The 13,623-nt window shown below is 45.0% G+C and overlaps 1 protein-coding gene across 4 annotated transcripts; it reads right to left on the minus strand.

Annotated features, from left to right (window-relative positions):
* Positions 1-1,100: 1,100 nt before the first annotated feature.
* APTX (aprataxin) lies at positions 1,101-13,600 on the minus strand. 4 transcript variants are annotated; one of them, XM_055790482.1, is made up of 8 exons: positions 13,460-13,600; positions 12,182-12,318; positions 11,173-11,219; positions 8,377-8,712; positions 5,744-5,803; positions 2,709-2,935; positions 1,768-1,871; positions 1,101-1,464 (listed from the first exon to the last, which is right to left on the minus strand). In XM_055790482.1, the coding sequence occupies exons 2-8, from the start codon at positions 12,309-12,311 to the stop codon at positions 1,310-1,312; spliced, it is 1,059 nt and encodes a 352-aa protein (XP_055646457.1). In that variant the 5' UTR covers positions 12,312-12,318; positions 13,460-13,600; the 3' UTR covers positions 1,101-1,309. The 4 variants fall into 4 exon arrangements, with proteins under 4 accessions (XP_055646457.1, XP_055646458.1, XP_055646459.1 ...); XM_055790483.1 differs by lacking the exon at positions 13,460-13,600 and adding an exon at positions 13,225-13,407; XM_055790484.1 differs by lacking the exon at positions 13,460-13,600 and adding an exon at positions 13,028-13,167.
* Positions 13,601-13,623: the final 23 nt, after the last annotated feature.

Below are 13,623 nucleotides of genomic sequence, written 5' to 3' on the forward strand. Positions count from 1 at the left end.
AACAAAGCAATTGTCATTTTTATGGGTGGGGGTTTTAGTTTAATTTTACTTTCTAAATTAAGGCATAATTTTACTAACATCAGGAAAAACTAAAGTGCAACTGGTGTTTCGAATTAGGCCACAGCCAACCCCCCACCCTCACTGTCCACCCCCTCCACTACAGGAACATCTTTGTTCTTTTCCTGCAGCAACAGGTCAGTATTTACCATCAGAGTGCACGCAACAACATGCAGCTCTATGGGGGCACAGAAGAGGACGCCTGCTACCCACAGAACACATTACCAAGAATTACAAACAGTGTTTTCCTTGTATAACAAAAGGTCTGTGTGCTCTTCCTGTTGAAGTCATTTCACCAGAGGACATCTTGCTTAACAAGTCAAAGATGAGCTTCGAATGAAACTGAACCCTACAAACTAGTTCTGGACCATGAAACAGATTTTTATTACTCCTGCTTTGCTGCCTATCTGGGATTTCACATCTTGACAACAACTGAATGACAGGGGCTCACCAAAATCCCCAATGTGGAGAAACAGGGCAGCATTAAAGCACACAATTTCTGTACCAACCTCAACATATGCAGCCAAGTAACTGCAAGCCTTGATAGTTTATTACTCTGGGAGCAGTAAAGCTGGTCATTGTGTATTATACATGTATTTTTGTATATAAATCAGAATCCTTGTACATGACAGAGGCTGCCCCTCTTAAAGCCTGAGCAGTGACTGTGCTGGCACCCTGGTGAGGTGAGGTGTCTGTTCCGTAGCTACAGGGAAGTTCAGCAGCACTGAAATCTCAAGCCATGGTGTGGCACAGCAAAGTGGCACACTGTAGCTGATGATCCTACCCATACTCCCTCAGTACATTCCCCTTCTACAGTTTTGCTGTCAGCCACAGCAGCCTCTGCAACGTATCACTCAAAGGAAATTTCAGTGATAGGCTGAAGACATCAAGAGAAAGACCTCTAAATCATTGTCTCTTTCCTCAGGCTCAACACCTCCAGCTTCTGAATAAAAATAAATCCTTTCACCCAAACAAAACACTTCTTCCAGAGTTTGGTTCACGTACAGATCAGTGTGGCTGTACCACAAAGCTGCAAACACACCTTGAATTTCAAAAGTCACTTTATGTTGGGTTGTTACAAGGGTTTTTTGGCTAAGCTATTACAAAGTTAGTATGCTGCCTCATCCAGGGTACTTTTTCCCACAGTACAGTCATTCCAGTTAACAAAAACCATACATGTCCACTAGCATTTCCAGGTCTTAGTTTTAGCCTTGAAATCTGAAGATGGGTTGTAAGATGTTTTTTTGCAAAGTCATTTTGGCCAGTGTTTCCTGAGATGCTCCTTTAACTGTGGGATAGTGGGCAGCTGTTGTTTGCAACAGTGGCATCTGAGGGGCAATTTGAGAAGTTCAGAGGCATGATCTTTCACCATCACTTTTCCCTTGCTTCTTACCATTTCTATCACATCTGCAAAAAAAGTAAACAGATCAGAGGTACTGGGACCATGTGGCATCATGAAACACATGACACTGCAGAATCTCTGTGCACTGATTTGCATGCACAGCATGTCATCACTGCATTCTAATTTAAACCAGTCACAAAATTCCGTTGACTTCTACTTAGTGCTATTCCCCCAATATCTAAAATTACACAAAACCTATCACTTACTAGAATAGAATTCACAGCTTACACATTTGTTTGGAAAAAAAGCCCAAAGCCAGAACCCACAAGCAGGATTACCTGTTAAGAAATACCTTTTCTAATCATTACCTTCAGAGTTTAAGAAGTAGTCTGTGGTAAAACTGTTCCAGTGCTTTTTGGTTTTCAGGGCCGGAGAATCAAAATCCTGGCTGATTACATGCAAATGTAGCTGACTGAAGCAAATATATTGTGGAGATAAGAGAGAATAATGTTAATGCTTGAAGTTTTTTTGCAAACACAATTCAGGCAAGGCTGGACTGCCAGCCGATGCTGGGACTGTGGGTCTGCCTTACGTTTGACTCATAGTCCTGCGACAGAAGAAAACTGATCTGTTCTGGAAGCACTGTCTCATGCCAAGCATCAAGGTCACTTAAACAGCCCAGGTCACTAGCCTGCATATTCCAGTGGCCCCTAACTACAGTCTAATCCCTGCTACCTTCCAAAAAGGCAGAGACAGGGGTTTTAATAAACCAAAGGTTTAAACTTTGTAGAGTACCTGAATGGGACTCGATCAGGGACTCAAAGCTTCATTCAAGAACTGAACAACTTGGGAACACAGACTGCAATACACACAGGCATCCGGACACTGTAAGAGCTGGCCTTACACACAAGACTCAGATCCCTGCTCAGGATCTGGCAGGACCTGATAGGCCTAAGAGTCACTCTCTGATCCCAGATTGGTGCCCTGGGATGGGGGATGCCCTAGCACTAGCATTGGCAGTGCTGTCTCTTTTGCTGGGACTGAACCACAGGCATACAGTAGCCCCAGTGACAGACTTCTGCCAGGGGAATCCCACAGGCATTTCCCACCAGACCCAAGATGCCTGTGTGGCTCATCAGCACATACACAGCAAGTACACAGCTGCACCCAAAGGACTTGGAGACCAAACTGTTTGCAGTGTTCTGGAGGATTAGTTCTTCTTCAGCAATGCCAGATCACGTTACAGATTCAGCCCCAAATCTGTATAACCAGGGCAGGCTCCCCCCAAGATGACTCATCTAAGTCTTACCTCATACTGGGTATAGCATGGTAGCCCAGTCTGAACTCCAGACTCTCTCTGGCAGGGCACTGTTCAATCATTTTCTGCCCAACTGTATGCATATGTTCCAGGAGTTCAAGGTGGTCCCTCGTGAGCGACTTCAGGCTTGAAATGGGGTCCCATGGTAAGATAAGCCAGTGGTAACGTGCTTTGGGATATTTATCCTTGATGACTACAGTCTTTTCATCTTTGTAAACCTTGCAAAACAAGTAAGTAGATTATTTAGTGATTAAAAGTTAAATATATTATTCCTATAAGCACTACATTTAGTGGATTTTGAGATCTTACCCATGTGCATATCCCACGTATGTGTTGCTAGTGCAATTGGGAGTGCCAGGAAAAGAGCCAGAACAGATTACTTAGATGGGGAGCAGTATCAAGCAGGCAGAGCGTTCCACTTCAAGTAAGGCTTCTGGTGGAACTAAGCTGGTCCAGGATATGTACCCTCTCCCCTATCAATGCACCAGGCAGCCACGGAGAGATGTTCCACACCCCTCTTCATATACTTGAAGGAAAAAGGTTTCTATTCTTGTAATAGCAGTAAGTTAACCATTGCTACAGATGGAAAAATCACCTGGACTCAGATACCAGTGAGGTCTAGGAAACTCTACTTCCACCAGGCTACCTTCAAGCTTTGTGATCACTGAAACAAAAATCATGGCACTGTGCTCAATATAGAGCACCTAGGAATGCACTGGACTGCCTCATCCTTCACAGAGTTCTGGAGCACAACACAAATCTCAGAGGTGCTACAAAGAGCATCCTCAGCACTGCAGACTGCCGCCAGCATTACAAAGATTAAAACCTTCAAGTCCAAGCTATTTCAGTTCATGCTATCTTACTTTGTAAGATCACCCACAAAAAGGCAAACAGATTCCTGTCTATCATGCCCTACTTCCCCTGGGTTTTTTTGGTGTTTTTTTGTTGTTGGTTTTTTTTTTTTTGCCTTCTGCAACAATTTGATGCAGCTGATAAGAGAAACAGCAGCAAAACACATGGACAACAGGGGGGTGGGGGGTGGGCAACCTGCCCTGGCAGTGAAAATGTGTCAGGTTCTGAAGCAGAAACTGTGCTGTGTCTCTGATCTCTTAGCAGCACATCTATGAGTGAGAGATGGATGATATGTCTGTCATCTTTGCTAATTATTCTCATATGTTTATATGCAGAACTGATCAGTCCTGCTCTACAGGAAGGAAGATTAAAATTTTATCAGCACAAAAATCATAGGACTCCTTCTTTCGGCGGCAAGACTGGTTGCTGCTGTCGTATTTTTATAGACATGCATTAGTGTCTGCATATGCAGCCAGTTGGAATGGAATCAGGATCAAGTGTTTTCAGAAGAAATATTGCAATTTATTTAATACTTGATTAAAAAGGAAAGACAACAGATATATTGTTTATGTATTTAGTTCAGAACCACAACTAATAAAGCTAACACGAAGTCATAGACAGATATTTATGTTCTAACATTCAAAGAATAGTTTTAAAATATTTTTTTTCTTTTGGGTTAAGAAAGCACTGTCTTGGTAAGTGCTATATCAAATTCCATTTAAGGGATAAAGATTAAGTGTCATGTTTAAAAAGTAAGCAAGTATTTCAATAGCTCTATCACTCCCCATAGTAACACTGAAATTCCTCATTTGAAACTGCTGGCAGTTCCAGGAGAATTGGCATCCAGTTCTCCTACAACTCTATGCAGTTCAACACTTTAGACTTGAATTTTTTTAAAAAAAAAAAAAACACCACCAAAAACCAAACCCCACGAAATAAAAATCAGTCAAGAAATAGGGACCTTCTGATTAGTTACCAAGGAAATTATTTTCAGCCTGAGGGTGATTACCACCTGAAGGGACCCAGTGAGGCTGTGGGATCTTTGCTCTTGGAGATTATCTCAACTCAAACAGAGAAAGTCTGGGGTTGTCAGCCTGAGTGCAAGTGGTCAGATGGGGTGAACCTCCAAAGGTTTTTTCCAACTGAAATTTCCCATGATTTCAAGAACCAAGCATCACAGATGTCTGCGATATCCATTCTCCTAAACACATACTCTTGCTGAGAAGTACAAAGGGAAGAACACATCTCTGACATTAACACCGCCATGCAGCAGTCAGCCAACCAAACCCCTACCTAAAATGCACCCAAGCTTCAAGGCCTTACTCTGTCAGACTGAAGTATTGATGGAGACCATTCTCCCTGTTTTGGAGTTGAGCTAAAAAGCTTGGTTTTGAGAAGGAGTTTATCTATTTACTGTAACTTAAAAAGAAAGTAGGTTCTATACATGGATAGGGAAGATTCTTTCAAGACTCTCCCAGAATACAGTAAAAAGAAAGTGCATATACACTGCAGCCACAAAAGCCATTTCTCAGATTTCTGCATCTTAAGTCTGACCTCCCTGAAAACAGGCAGCAGACAACAACAAAAAAAAGAGATGAAGTAAAGCCATTATGCAGCCACAGGGAAGCAGAGGGAGGGAGGTGCATCTGGTGCATTTGCAGAAGGTTAAATGAAACCACTCCGGAGACCTCTGTTGGCACAGAGAAACTGGGTGGGGAGGAGCCAGGGGTCATATCCTGTCAGCTAACACAGAAATGTTGCATTTAAGAGTTCGCTGGAAACCAGGAAACAGCACCATGCTTGGAAACAAGGCAGTGCTGGCACCAGAAAACAGGAACCTCCCCTACTTGCTCAGCTTCAAACCACACCCCTATCTCATTTGGTTTCCCTGAGGAAACACAGCAACTGCACCACTCGCCTGCTCTTCCAACAAGCTTTTCCAAATCTGTTGGCCAAATTTGACAGTGTAGAGAGCTAAAGATAATGACATTCTGCAAGATCAGTATAGTCAAGACTCACAAACTACTGCTACTGCAGAGAGATGCAAGTACAATTCCGCCCTTATGCAGTACTCCACTGGTCAATTAGATCATTAAACTGCAGAAGGAAGACAGAAGGCTCATTTAACTTTGTTAGACAGAAACTACAGTAAAATACAAGTGTACAGCTCTCACCTGCATTTTTGGATCTTGCATGGAGCTCTTCAGACCCTGACTCCAGTGTCCTAAATGTTCCTAAAGCACAGAAGAAAAAATAATTTATAAAATAATTAAGGATCCAATTATGCTTTAAAGCATTCAGTTAAGTACTTTCATTAGTATACAACAGTAAAATAACAGCTAAATTATTTCCTTTCTATAAATGCCAACACACCTACTCCAACTGCCCCACAAAGCTACTTTTGAAAACTTTTAACAAGACACTGTTGAAGTTCAAAGTTAAGTTTTTCAAATGTTATAAATTTAACAACAGGCGGCTGTAGATCTGTTTGAATTTAATGATGTGCACACACGTTATGGCACAGTTCTTCATTACTATTGGTGACAGATTATTTTACTAAAACATCCTCTGCTTCATGGATAGGAAGTACCAAAGGAAGTACAGGGATCTCCATTAACTGTCCCATCACATGCTGCTGTGCACAAAAGAAAGAAGTGGTTGTGGTGTGTGGCCCTACTCTTAGATGTACTTATTTTTTGACACTGTGCAAGGAGTGGCTTGTACAGAAAACAAGATAGGCACAGGAACATCAAGACAACACAAGCAGGTATCTCTTACCTTGGTTACCTAGTAGAAGGTGCCTCAAGTGCACTTTTTTCAAAAGAGATAATGTTTTATCTGTTCAGATCACTTTACAGTCATCATCTCTAAACTGGGGAGACGTGGATCTGACAGGTGGACTGCCTGGTGGGTAAGGAATTGGCTGGATGGTCACACTGAAAGTGTTGTGGTCAACAGTTCAATGTCCAAGTGGAGAGTGGCGACAAGTGGCATTCCCCAGGGGTCTGTACTGGCATTGGTGCTGTACAACATCTTTGTTGGTGACATGGACACTGGAACTGAGCACACCCTCAGCAAGTTTGCCAACATCACCAAGCTGAGTGGTGCCGTCAACACACTGGAGGGAAGGGATGCCACACAGAGGGACCTTGACAGGCTTTCTCAAGAGGTGGGTCCATGCAAACCTCATGAAGTTCAACAAGACCAAGTGCAAGGTGCTGCTCATGGGTTGAGGCAACCCCTGGTACAAATACAGGCTGAGCAGAGAATGGATTGAGAGCAACCCTGAGGAAAAGGACTTGGGGGAGCTGGTGGACAAAAAGGTCAACATGGCCCGACAATGTGCATTTGCAGCCCAGAAAGCCAACTGAATCCTGGGCTGCATCAAAGTGTGGCCACCAGGTCAAGGGAAATTATTCTCCCCCTCTCCTCAGCTCTGGTGAGACTCCCACCTGCAGTACGGCGTTCAGCTCTCCCTCAACATAAGAGGGACACGGACCTGCTGGAGAAGCCCAGAGGAGGGGCACAAAGATGGTCAGCGGGCTGAAGCCCCTCTCCTATGAAGACAAGCTGAGAGAGTTGGGGTTGTTCAGCCTGGAGAAGGCTCCAGGGAGACATTGTAACAACCTTCCAATATCTAAAGTGGTCTTATAGAAAGATGAGGACAGACTTTTTAGTAGGGCCTGTAGCGACAGGACAAGGTGTAATGGCTTTAAACTGAAAGACAGTAGATTTAGATTAGATAGAAGAAATAAATTCTTCACTGAGGCTGGTAAGAGACTGGAACAGGTTGCCCAGAGAAGTTGTGGATGCCCCATCCCTGGAAGTGTTCAAGCTGGATGGGGCTTTGAGCAACTTGACCTAGTGGAAGATGTCCCTGCCCACAGCAGAAGGGTTGGAACTAGATGATCTTTAAGGTCCCTTCCAACCCAAACCATTCTATGATTCTATCATGATAATCAGCGATGATGTCCATCATATTCTTATAGAGGAAAATGACCAAACATCATTATACTGCCAACAGAGACAGTGTGAATTGTCTTGGTCTCCCTGTTTATACCACCACAATTCTGGCCCTAATATAACTAGCATGAGTTCACAAATGAAGAAAGTGTTCAATCCAGCACAATCTGGGACTGAAATTTTGTCCTGAGGGTCTTCGTTTCTGTGCCTTCTCCTCCAACAACCGCATTATTATAGCTCCAGATGCACTAAGCAGTCTTTTATTTTGTCCACATCAGCAGGGCTAAAAACTCCCTTTCAAAAGATTTTGGTTGGTAACATTCATTCATGTAAACATGGTTCTACCATAAGAAATTACCAAAGCAGGAGAAAAATGTAATGCAACTGAAAAAAAAAGGTCAAGTTGTTCCATTCTCTATGCATAAGCCTTTAGATAACTACTGCTGTATTTGTAACACTGCAGATTTCATCTCAAGAGCCAGCACAGCATCCCTTGTGTGATTCCACTAAGCTAAGCTGACCTCACATGGACTGTTCTTCTGACAGAAAGTACAGGAAGGAACGAGATATTAAATCCTCACTGGATACAAGCAAGCCCCTTCACACACACACACAAACGCCCTCAGCTCAGGTTAGAATGGGTCCCAGGTAACTTTCTCAGGACCTGGGTGATGTTAGGAGCAGTCTTTGCCTGAGCACCTCAGCTCACATGTTCTGAGTACTCCCAGGATTCGTGTTCACCTGAGACGCTTCCCCATCAGCAGTACAAAAGCAACAGACCAAAGCCTGATGGAGGAGACAACCCCAGGACAAACACCTCAAGTACTAATAACTTTACACTTGCCTTTTTGCTTGAAGTTCCTTCATGTGGAGATACACCAGTACTGCTTCGCTTGGGATTTGCAGAACTCCCCTGTGTATCCACTACCTCCATCTTCATTGTTTTTCTGGGCACAAGTTCCACATCATCATCATCATCATCGCAGGAGTCCTCACATGATGTCTTGTCAGTTTTTATTTTCTCTTCTGCTTCTGTAACAGTTTTCCCTGACTCTTCAGCAAATTGCACTGTGTAGGGGTAAAGTTTATTCACAATATGCAGAACTTGGCCTGGCTTGATTTTTACCTCTCCGTCCTTGCCAATATTCACAAGATCAACGCTAGTTGGGTTGACACCTATCTGGTAGGGAGAAAAAGAGGAAAAAAATAGTAAATGGTGTTATAACTGGAATCGCCAACTACCACTCCATTCTTATGGAGTAATGGAATATCACCATCCTGGAAATGTGTTTTGTGTTCACTGAACCCCCTCCCCACACCAACCCACTCTAAAGGATCAAGAAAGTACAGCGCTGGAGACAACTCTCTATGGCCCAGTCCTGCAATCACAGCTGTCAGCACACGAACCTCAGGGACACAGTGTCATAAGGACCTGACAGTTCTGTAGCAGCTGGCTACAGTTACAGCAAGACCTATGCTGCACTTTGCTCAAAAAAATTAACAACCTATTAAACAACTGTTTAAATAATAATGGCCTTAGTAACAATTACTTCTGAAGAGTAATAGTAGTGATAACAAATTATTTCAGTCCAATCATCCCCAGAAAGTTTCCTTTTTTCAAATTATTTTACTTTGTCTTTTTTCTCTTTTTTTACTACATTCTGTTTTCTGTTTCTACCAATTGCTGCCCCACAAATCTGCCTTTAAATATGCAAGCATACTCTTCTGGCTTATTTCAAGAGGGAAAGGAGTTCAGGCTCACAACCACTGTCCCACCAAGCGTAGCCCACTGCTAACACTTGCAACACACTCCCTCCTGCGTAGGCAAAAATAAAAAAATTAAAATTAAAAAAATAAAGAAAAATCAGGAAAAAAGTCTCTCTGAGCCCCCAGAAGAGTACACTACTACTTGCTCCTGTCTTTTCCTTCCCAAGCCAAATGCAATAACCCTTCTCCAGGCCACAGAAGACTGTTCAAACAGTGACAACACTTGCCTGTTCCTTCAAGAGAGGCTAAACCTCTCTGTCTATATCAGCTTATACAAAGTATATACCAGCCTATCTGTATTTCACTGCTTTTATTTTCACTTTGCATCTTACACTTCCACAAAACCAACTCCATTATTCTGTTCTAGCAGAAAATGAGGACCGCAAGGTGAATTTTTTACCTGCTTCTCTCATTGCATCAGTTTACAGCTTTATGCAACTCTTAAAATAATTTTCCCCTCAAAACAGTGTTTTAAAGTCCGAGAAGTTACCTGAAGTTTAGCTGATAACTGAAAAGCAATAAATTTTCCTCTGTCTCAGACATAACTGATAACACAAGTGGTGAGGGCAACCTACAGTGACTGCTTGATAGATGGATTTTGCCTGATCAGGAGGGCGACCCTAGGGAAATTAGGAGTCTTGAACCTCAGCAAAATGCTTTTGTTTAATGTTTATGCACGGAACAAGCTTTAAGAAACAAGCTCTTCCCTGTGACTGATAAACGCTGTCACAGAATGTTTCTTTAGCTTTGTCACTGTGATACCTGCCTGCTTCACAAGATGGGACTGTGCCTCTCACCAATTGGTATTCACTACAATGAAGCACCTGCCTGATTCCAGCCAGGATCTTTTCAGTCTACAGTTCCATGGTTTCACTCAAGTCAGCTACACTGCACATCCGCCGGGCCGATATGTTTGACAAACAACTGATCACTGGAACCCCGTGATATGTTGCACACGTATCACCTGCCAAGCAACTCTAGAGCAGGCAGCAAAACCATACTAGCACTTGCCACCAGAAAGTATTGCCCACCCTGAGATTCCAGTAACATGGTATTCAAATTGTGGCTAAGGCTGGCTTCTGTGAAAAACTGTCTGAGAAATCTTTGCCGGATTCAGCAGATACTGGTGAGGTCCCTGTGCTTACTGAGCTCCGGAGGTGTTTTGACAGAAAACATTACTCCTCAGTAGACAGAACATGTTGATGTGTTGTCCACACATGCCGATACTGCAGGTGTACATATATGCTTCAGCACCTGAAGTCAGAGAACTTCTCCTTTGAACTATCTCAGGGATACTGCTCCTCCTAAGTATATGAGAGCAGGCCTACATCCATCCAGTTAGTAACATGAGAATGCCTTCAGTGCCGTCTCACATCCCATCCATTCCCAGAGATGATGACACCTTTGGCTCCACCAGCCACCAAAACAAAAACCTTCCACAACTGCCCAGTCCCATTAACACAAGAATCAATTTGACATTAAATGAAGGGCTGCCTCAGCTTTAGAAGTTTAAGGCTCAGGAAGCAGATCAGCAAGTTTAGAGAAAGAACTCCAAAATCTCCCAAATGCAGCACCTGGAAAAACAGGTTGAGGGTTCACAGCAGTGTTTCCTGATGCTGCAAGTCTGGATGAGATGGTAAGATATCTGGAAGGAATAGTATAGTCTTTCCATTGAGGTACACGCGAAAAAAAAGAAAAAAGGACAGACAGATTCCCTCTGAGGTCCATTTGCTCTGCTCTCCTTGGTCATGAAACAGCTTCAGCCCCTTCAGACCTGGCGATCAGAATCATCTTTTGCCACATTTGTGAAGTTTCAGTACACTAACCAGCCCCGTAAGTAACAGAAATACCATACACCCATTTAAAAACATACCTGCTTAACTGTGACATACCCCTTGTTACAGTCTGCTTTTAACTGAACTGGAAAGAAAGAACAAAGTGTCACAAAACAGTGTAAAAAAAAAGGCCAGAACTCTGCCAAGCCACCCTTGCAAAAAACGCTCCTGTATTTTAAGATCTGCTACCTTCTGACTCTGATCTCTGTGAACAGATGCAAAGAACACTTCTGCTTCATCCCGCTTCCAGGACCACAGGTAAAACAGAACCAACCCATAGAGTCACACCTGAGTGTTTCATATCACAGATCAGCAAAACTACTTCAGAATAAAGATGAAATCTGTGGAAGTCTTCTACATGTCCTTCTATCCTCACCAGCCCTCTGTGACAAGGCATGGAGCAGAACTGTGTCAGAGGGCAGAAAAGGCAGGGAAGGTGTGAAGGGGAGTATTTTAGAGATCACAGATATTTTGATATATTCTCCCGGCACATCTGTAAAATAACAAATGATACTAAAAATCAGTTAGTGGAAGCCTAGGGAGATGAAGTGCCATTCACAAAGAGTGCAAGCAGTGGAACCTGACTGTGGGCTTGAGGACTCATGTTAAGGTTCAATGCCTTAATTTATGAAGGTGAACTTCCAGTCATTAGGTGTCTTGTCCGATTTTTAGGACCCAGCAGTCTCCGTTAAGTGCTTATAAAAAAAGCTTGATGACTTCAAGAATCAAAAAACACTATGGACCATGCAGAGAAAGGAGACCATAAACTGGTGAGTGCAGAAGTCAAGCCTAAGGAAAGCCTGCTTAGATTTCAAGGAAAAACTGCAACGTCTCACTTAGACCCTGCCCAAAGCAGGCTTATGAATTAAGCCAAAACACTGGTCCATTATCTTCATGTAATTTAGCCAAACAAAAGAATGATGTTTCTTGATAAACACGAGTTTATCTTACGAGTATGTAGTAAGTAATGTACGAGTGCTTATCTTACATACTTCACAGGTTTGGTTGCTGCTGCCTGTAGAAAGCAGGATTTGAGCTAAACTTTACCTTGCTGCCGTGAGCACTTCTTATCCGTTATCCCAGTCTCTGGGCCACGCCCAATTATCACTGCTTCCAAGTGTGGCAGCTTCAGCCGCTGACTGCATTTCTCTTTCCCCACGAGCCAGCACACACGCATCACTGTGCTATACAGCAAAACAAACAGTATGTTACTAACATGCAGCTTCCTGATGGGTCACACTCCTAGGGAACAGGGTCTACAAATTCTGCTGACAGCCCATTCATTAGCCAAGTCACTACTGCTAACCGGGCTCACATTCATGAAATCGAAGGCAAGGCACAGTATTAATACAAGCATAACCTAAAAGCAAGTTCCTGTTGAAAGGGCAATCCTATTTTCCTTCCTTCTACATCACTACACATTCTCACATCCACAGATCACATAGGAAAAAATAAACTGGATCAGCAGTTCCATCTGACAGAAAAACCTACTCACAAAAAAAGTTATTTGTTTCCCACTGAATCAGAGTTGATCTGGGAAATTAACTTACCTACAAAACAAAGAAAGCGGTAGAAGACAGAGAGGACAAGAGAGTGGGATAGCTACATCCAGCAACCATCTGCAGACAGACCATTATATGAAAATGGGCCCTCACGTTTAAACCAATTTGACTCCGGGCAGCAAAGACCCCGCAGCCTCCCCCCTGCCTGGTGTTCGGCGCTAGGCGCTCCTCCTCCCGACTTTGCGGTGGACCTGTCCCGGTGGGAAGCAACCCTCCGTTCTATGCGAACCACAGCACCGTCACACGCTCAATTGGCGCGACGGGCGGTCAGGCCCCCCGGCCGCACCTCCTGCCCGGCCCGGCTCGGGCCCCCTCGCCGCGGCCGACACACCTCGCCGCAGGGCGCCGCCGCTGACCCCCGGTGCCCTACCACCGGGGCGGGGGCCCGGCACATAGGAACGAGCACCAGCACCACGCAGCCGCCGGGCAGCCCCCGCGGCCCCCGCCGTCTCTCGCTCCCCCACGGCGCCACCGGCCAGAAGGGCAGCCGGGCCCCGTCACCGTGGCAACACCGCCCCCCACCCTTACCGCGCGCCAGCCGCCGGGCGGCGCAGCCAATCAGCTGCTGCAGAGCGGCCCCGTGTGACCAGCAGGCGGGCACGCCGCGCGGCCCGGCGCAGGCGCCCTATAGCCCGCGCCTTGCGGGGCCAGCCGGACCGCCGACAGGCCTGCGCGGTAACCCCCGGCCCGGCGGTACCCGGCCCGCGGCGGGGGGGCGCGGAGCAGGGCTATGAAAGGCGGCGGGATAGGTGCTGCCGCGTACCGGGCCGCAGTTCGGTGCCTCCCTGCCAGAAACGGCCACGCGCCGGCAGCGCTAGGGCGAGAGCTGCTGGGGGTAGGGCCTGTCCCGCACACACACGTCCCTGACAAGCGGACGCCGCTCGCCGCCTAGCGCCCACTACCCTGTGCATGCGCACTGCCGTGTTC

The sequence above is a fragment of the Falco peregrinus genome, chromosome Z (genome assembly GCF_023634155.1).
Source record: "Falco peregrinus isolate bFalPer1 chromosome Z, bFalPer1.pri, whole genome shotgun sequence".
Taxonomy (NCBI): domain Eukaryota; kingdom Metazoa; phylum Chordata; class Aves; order Falconiformes; family Falconidae; genus Falco; species Falco peregrinus.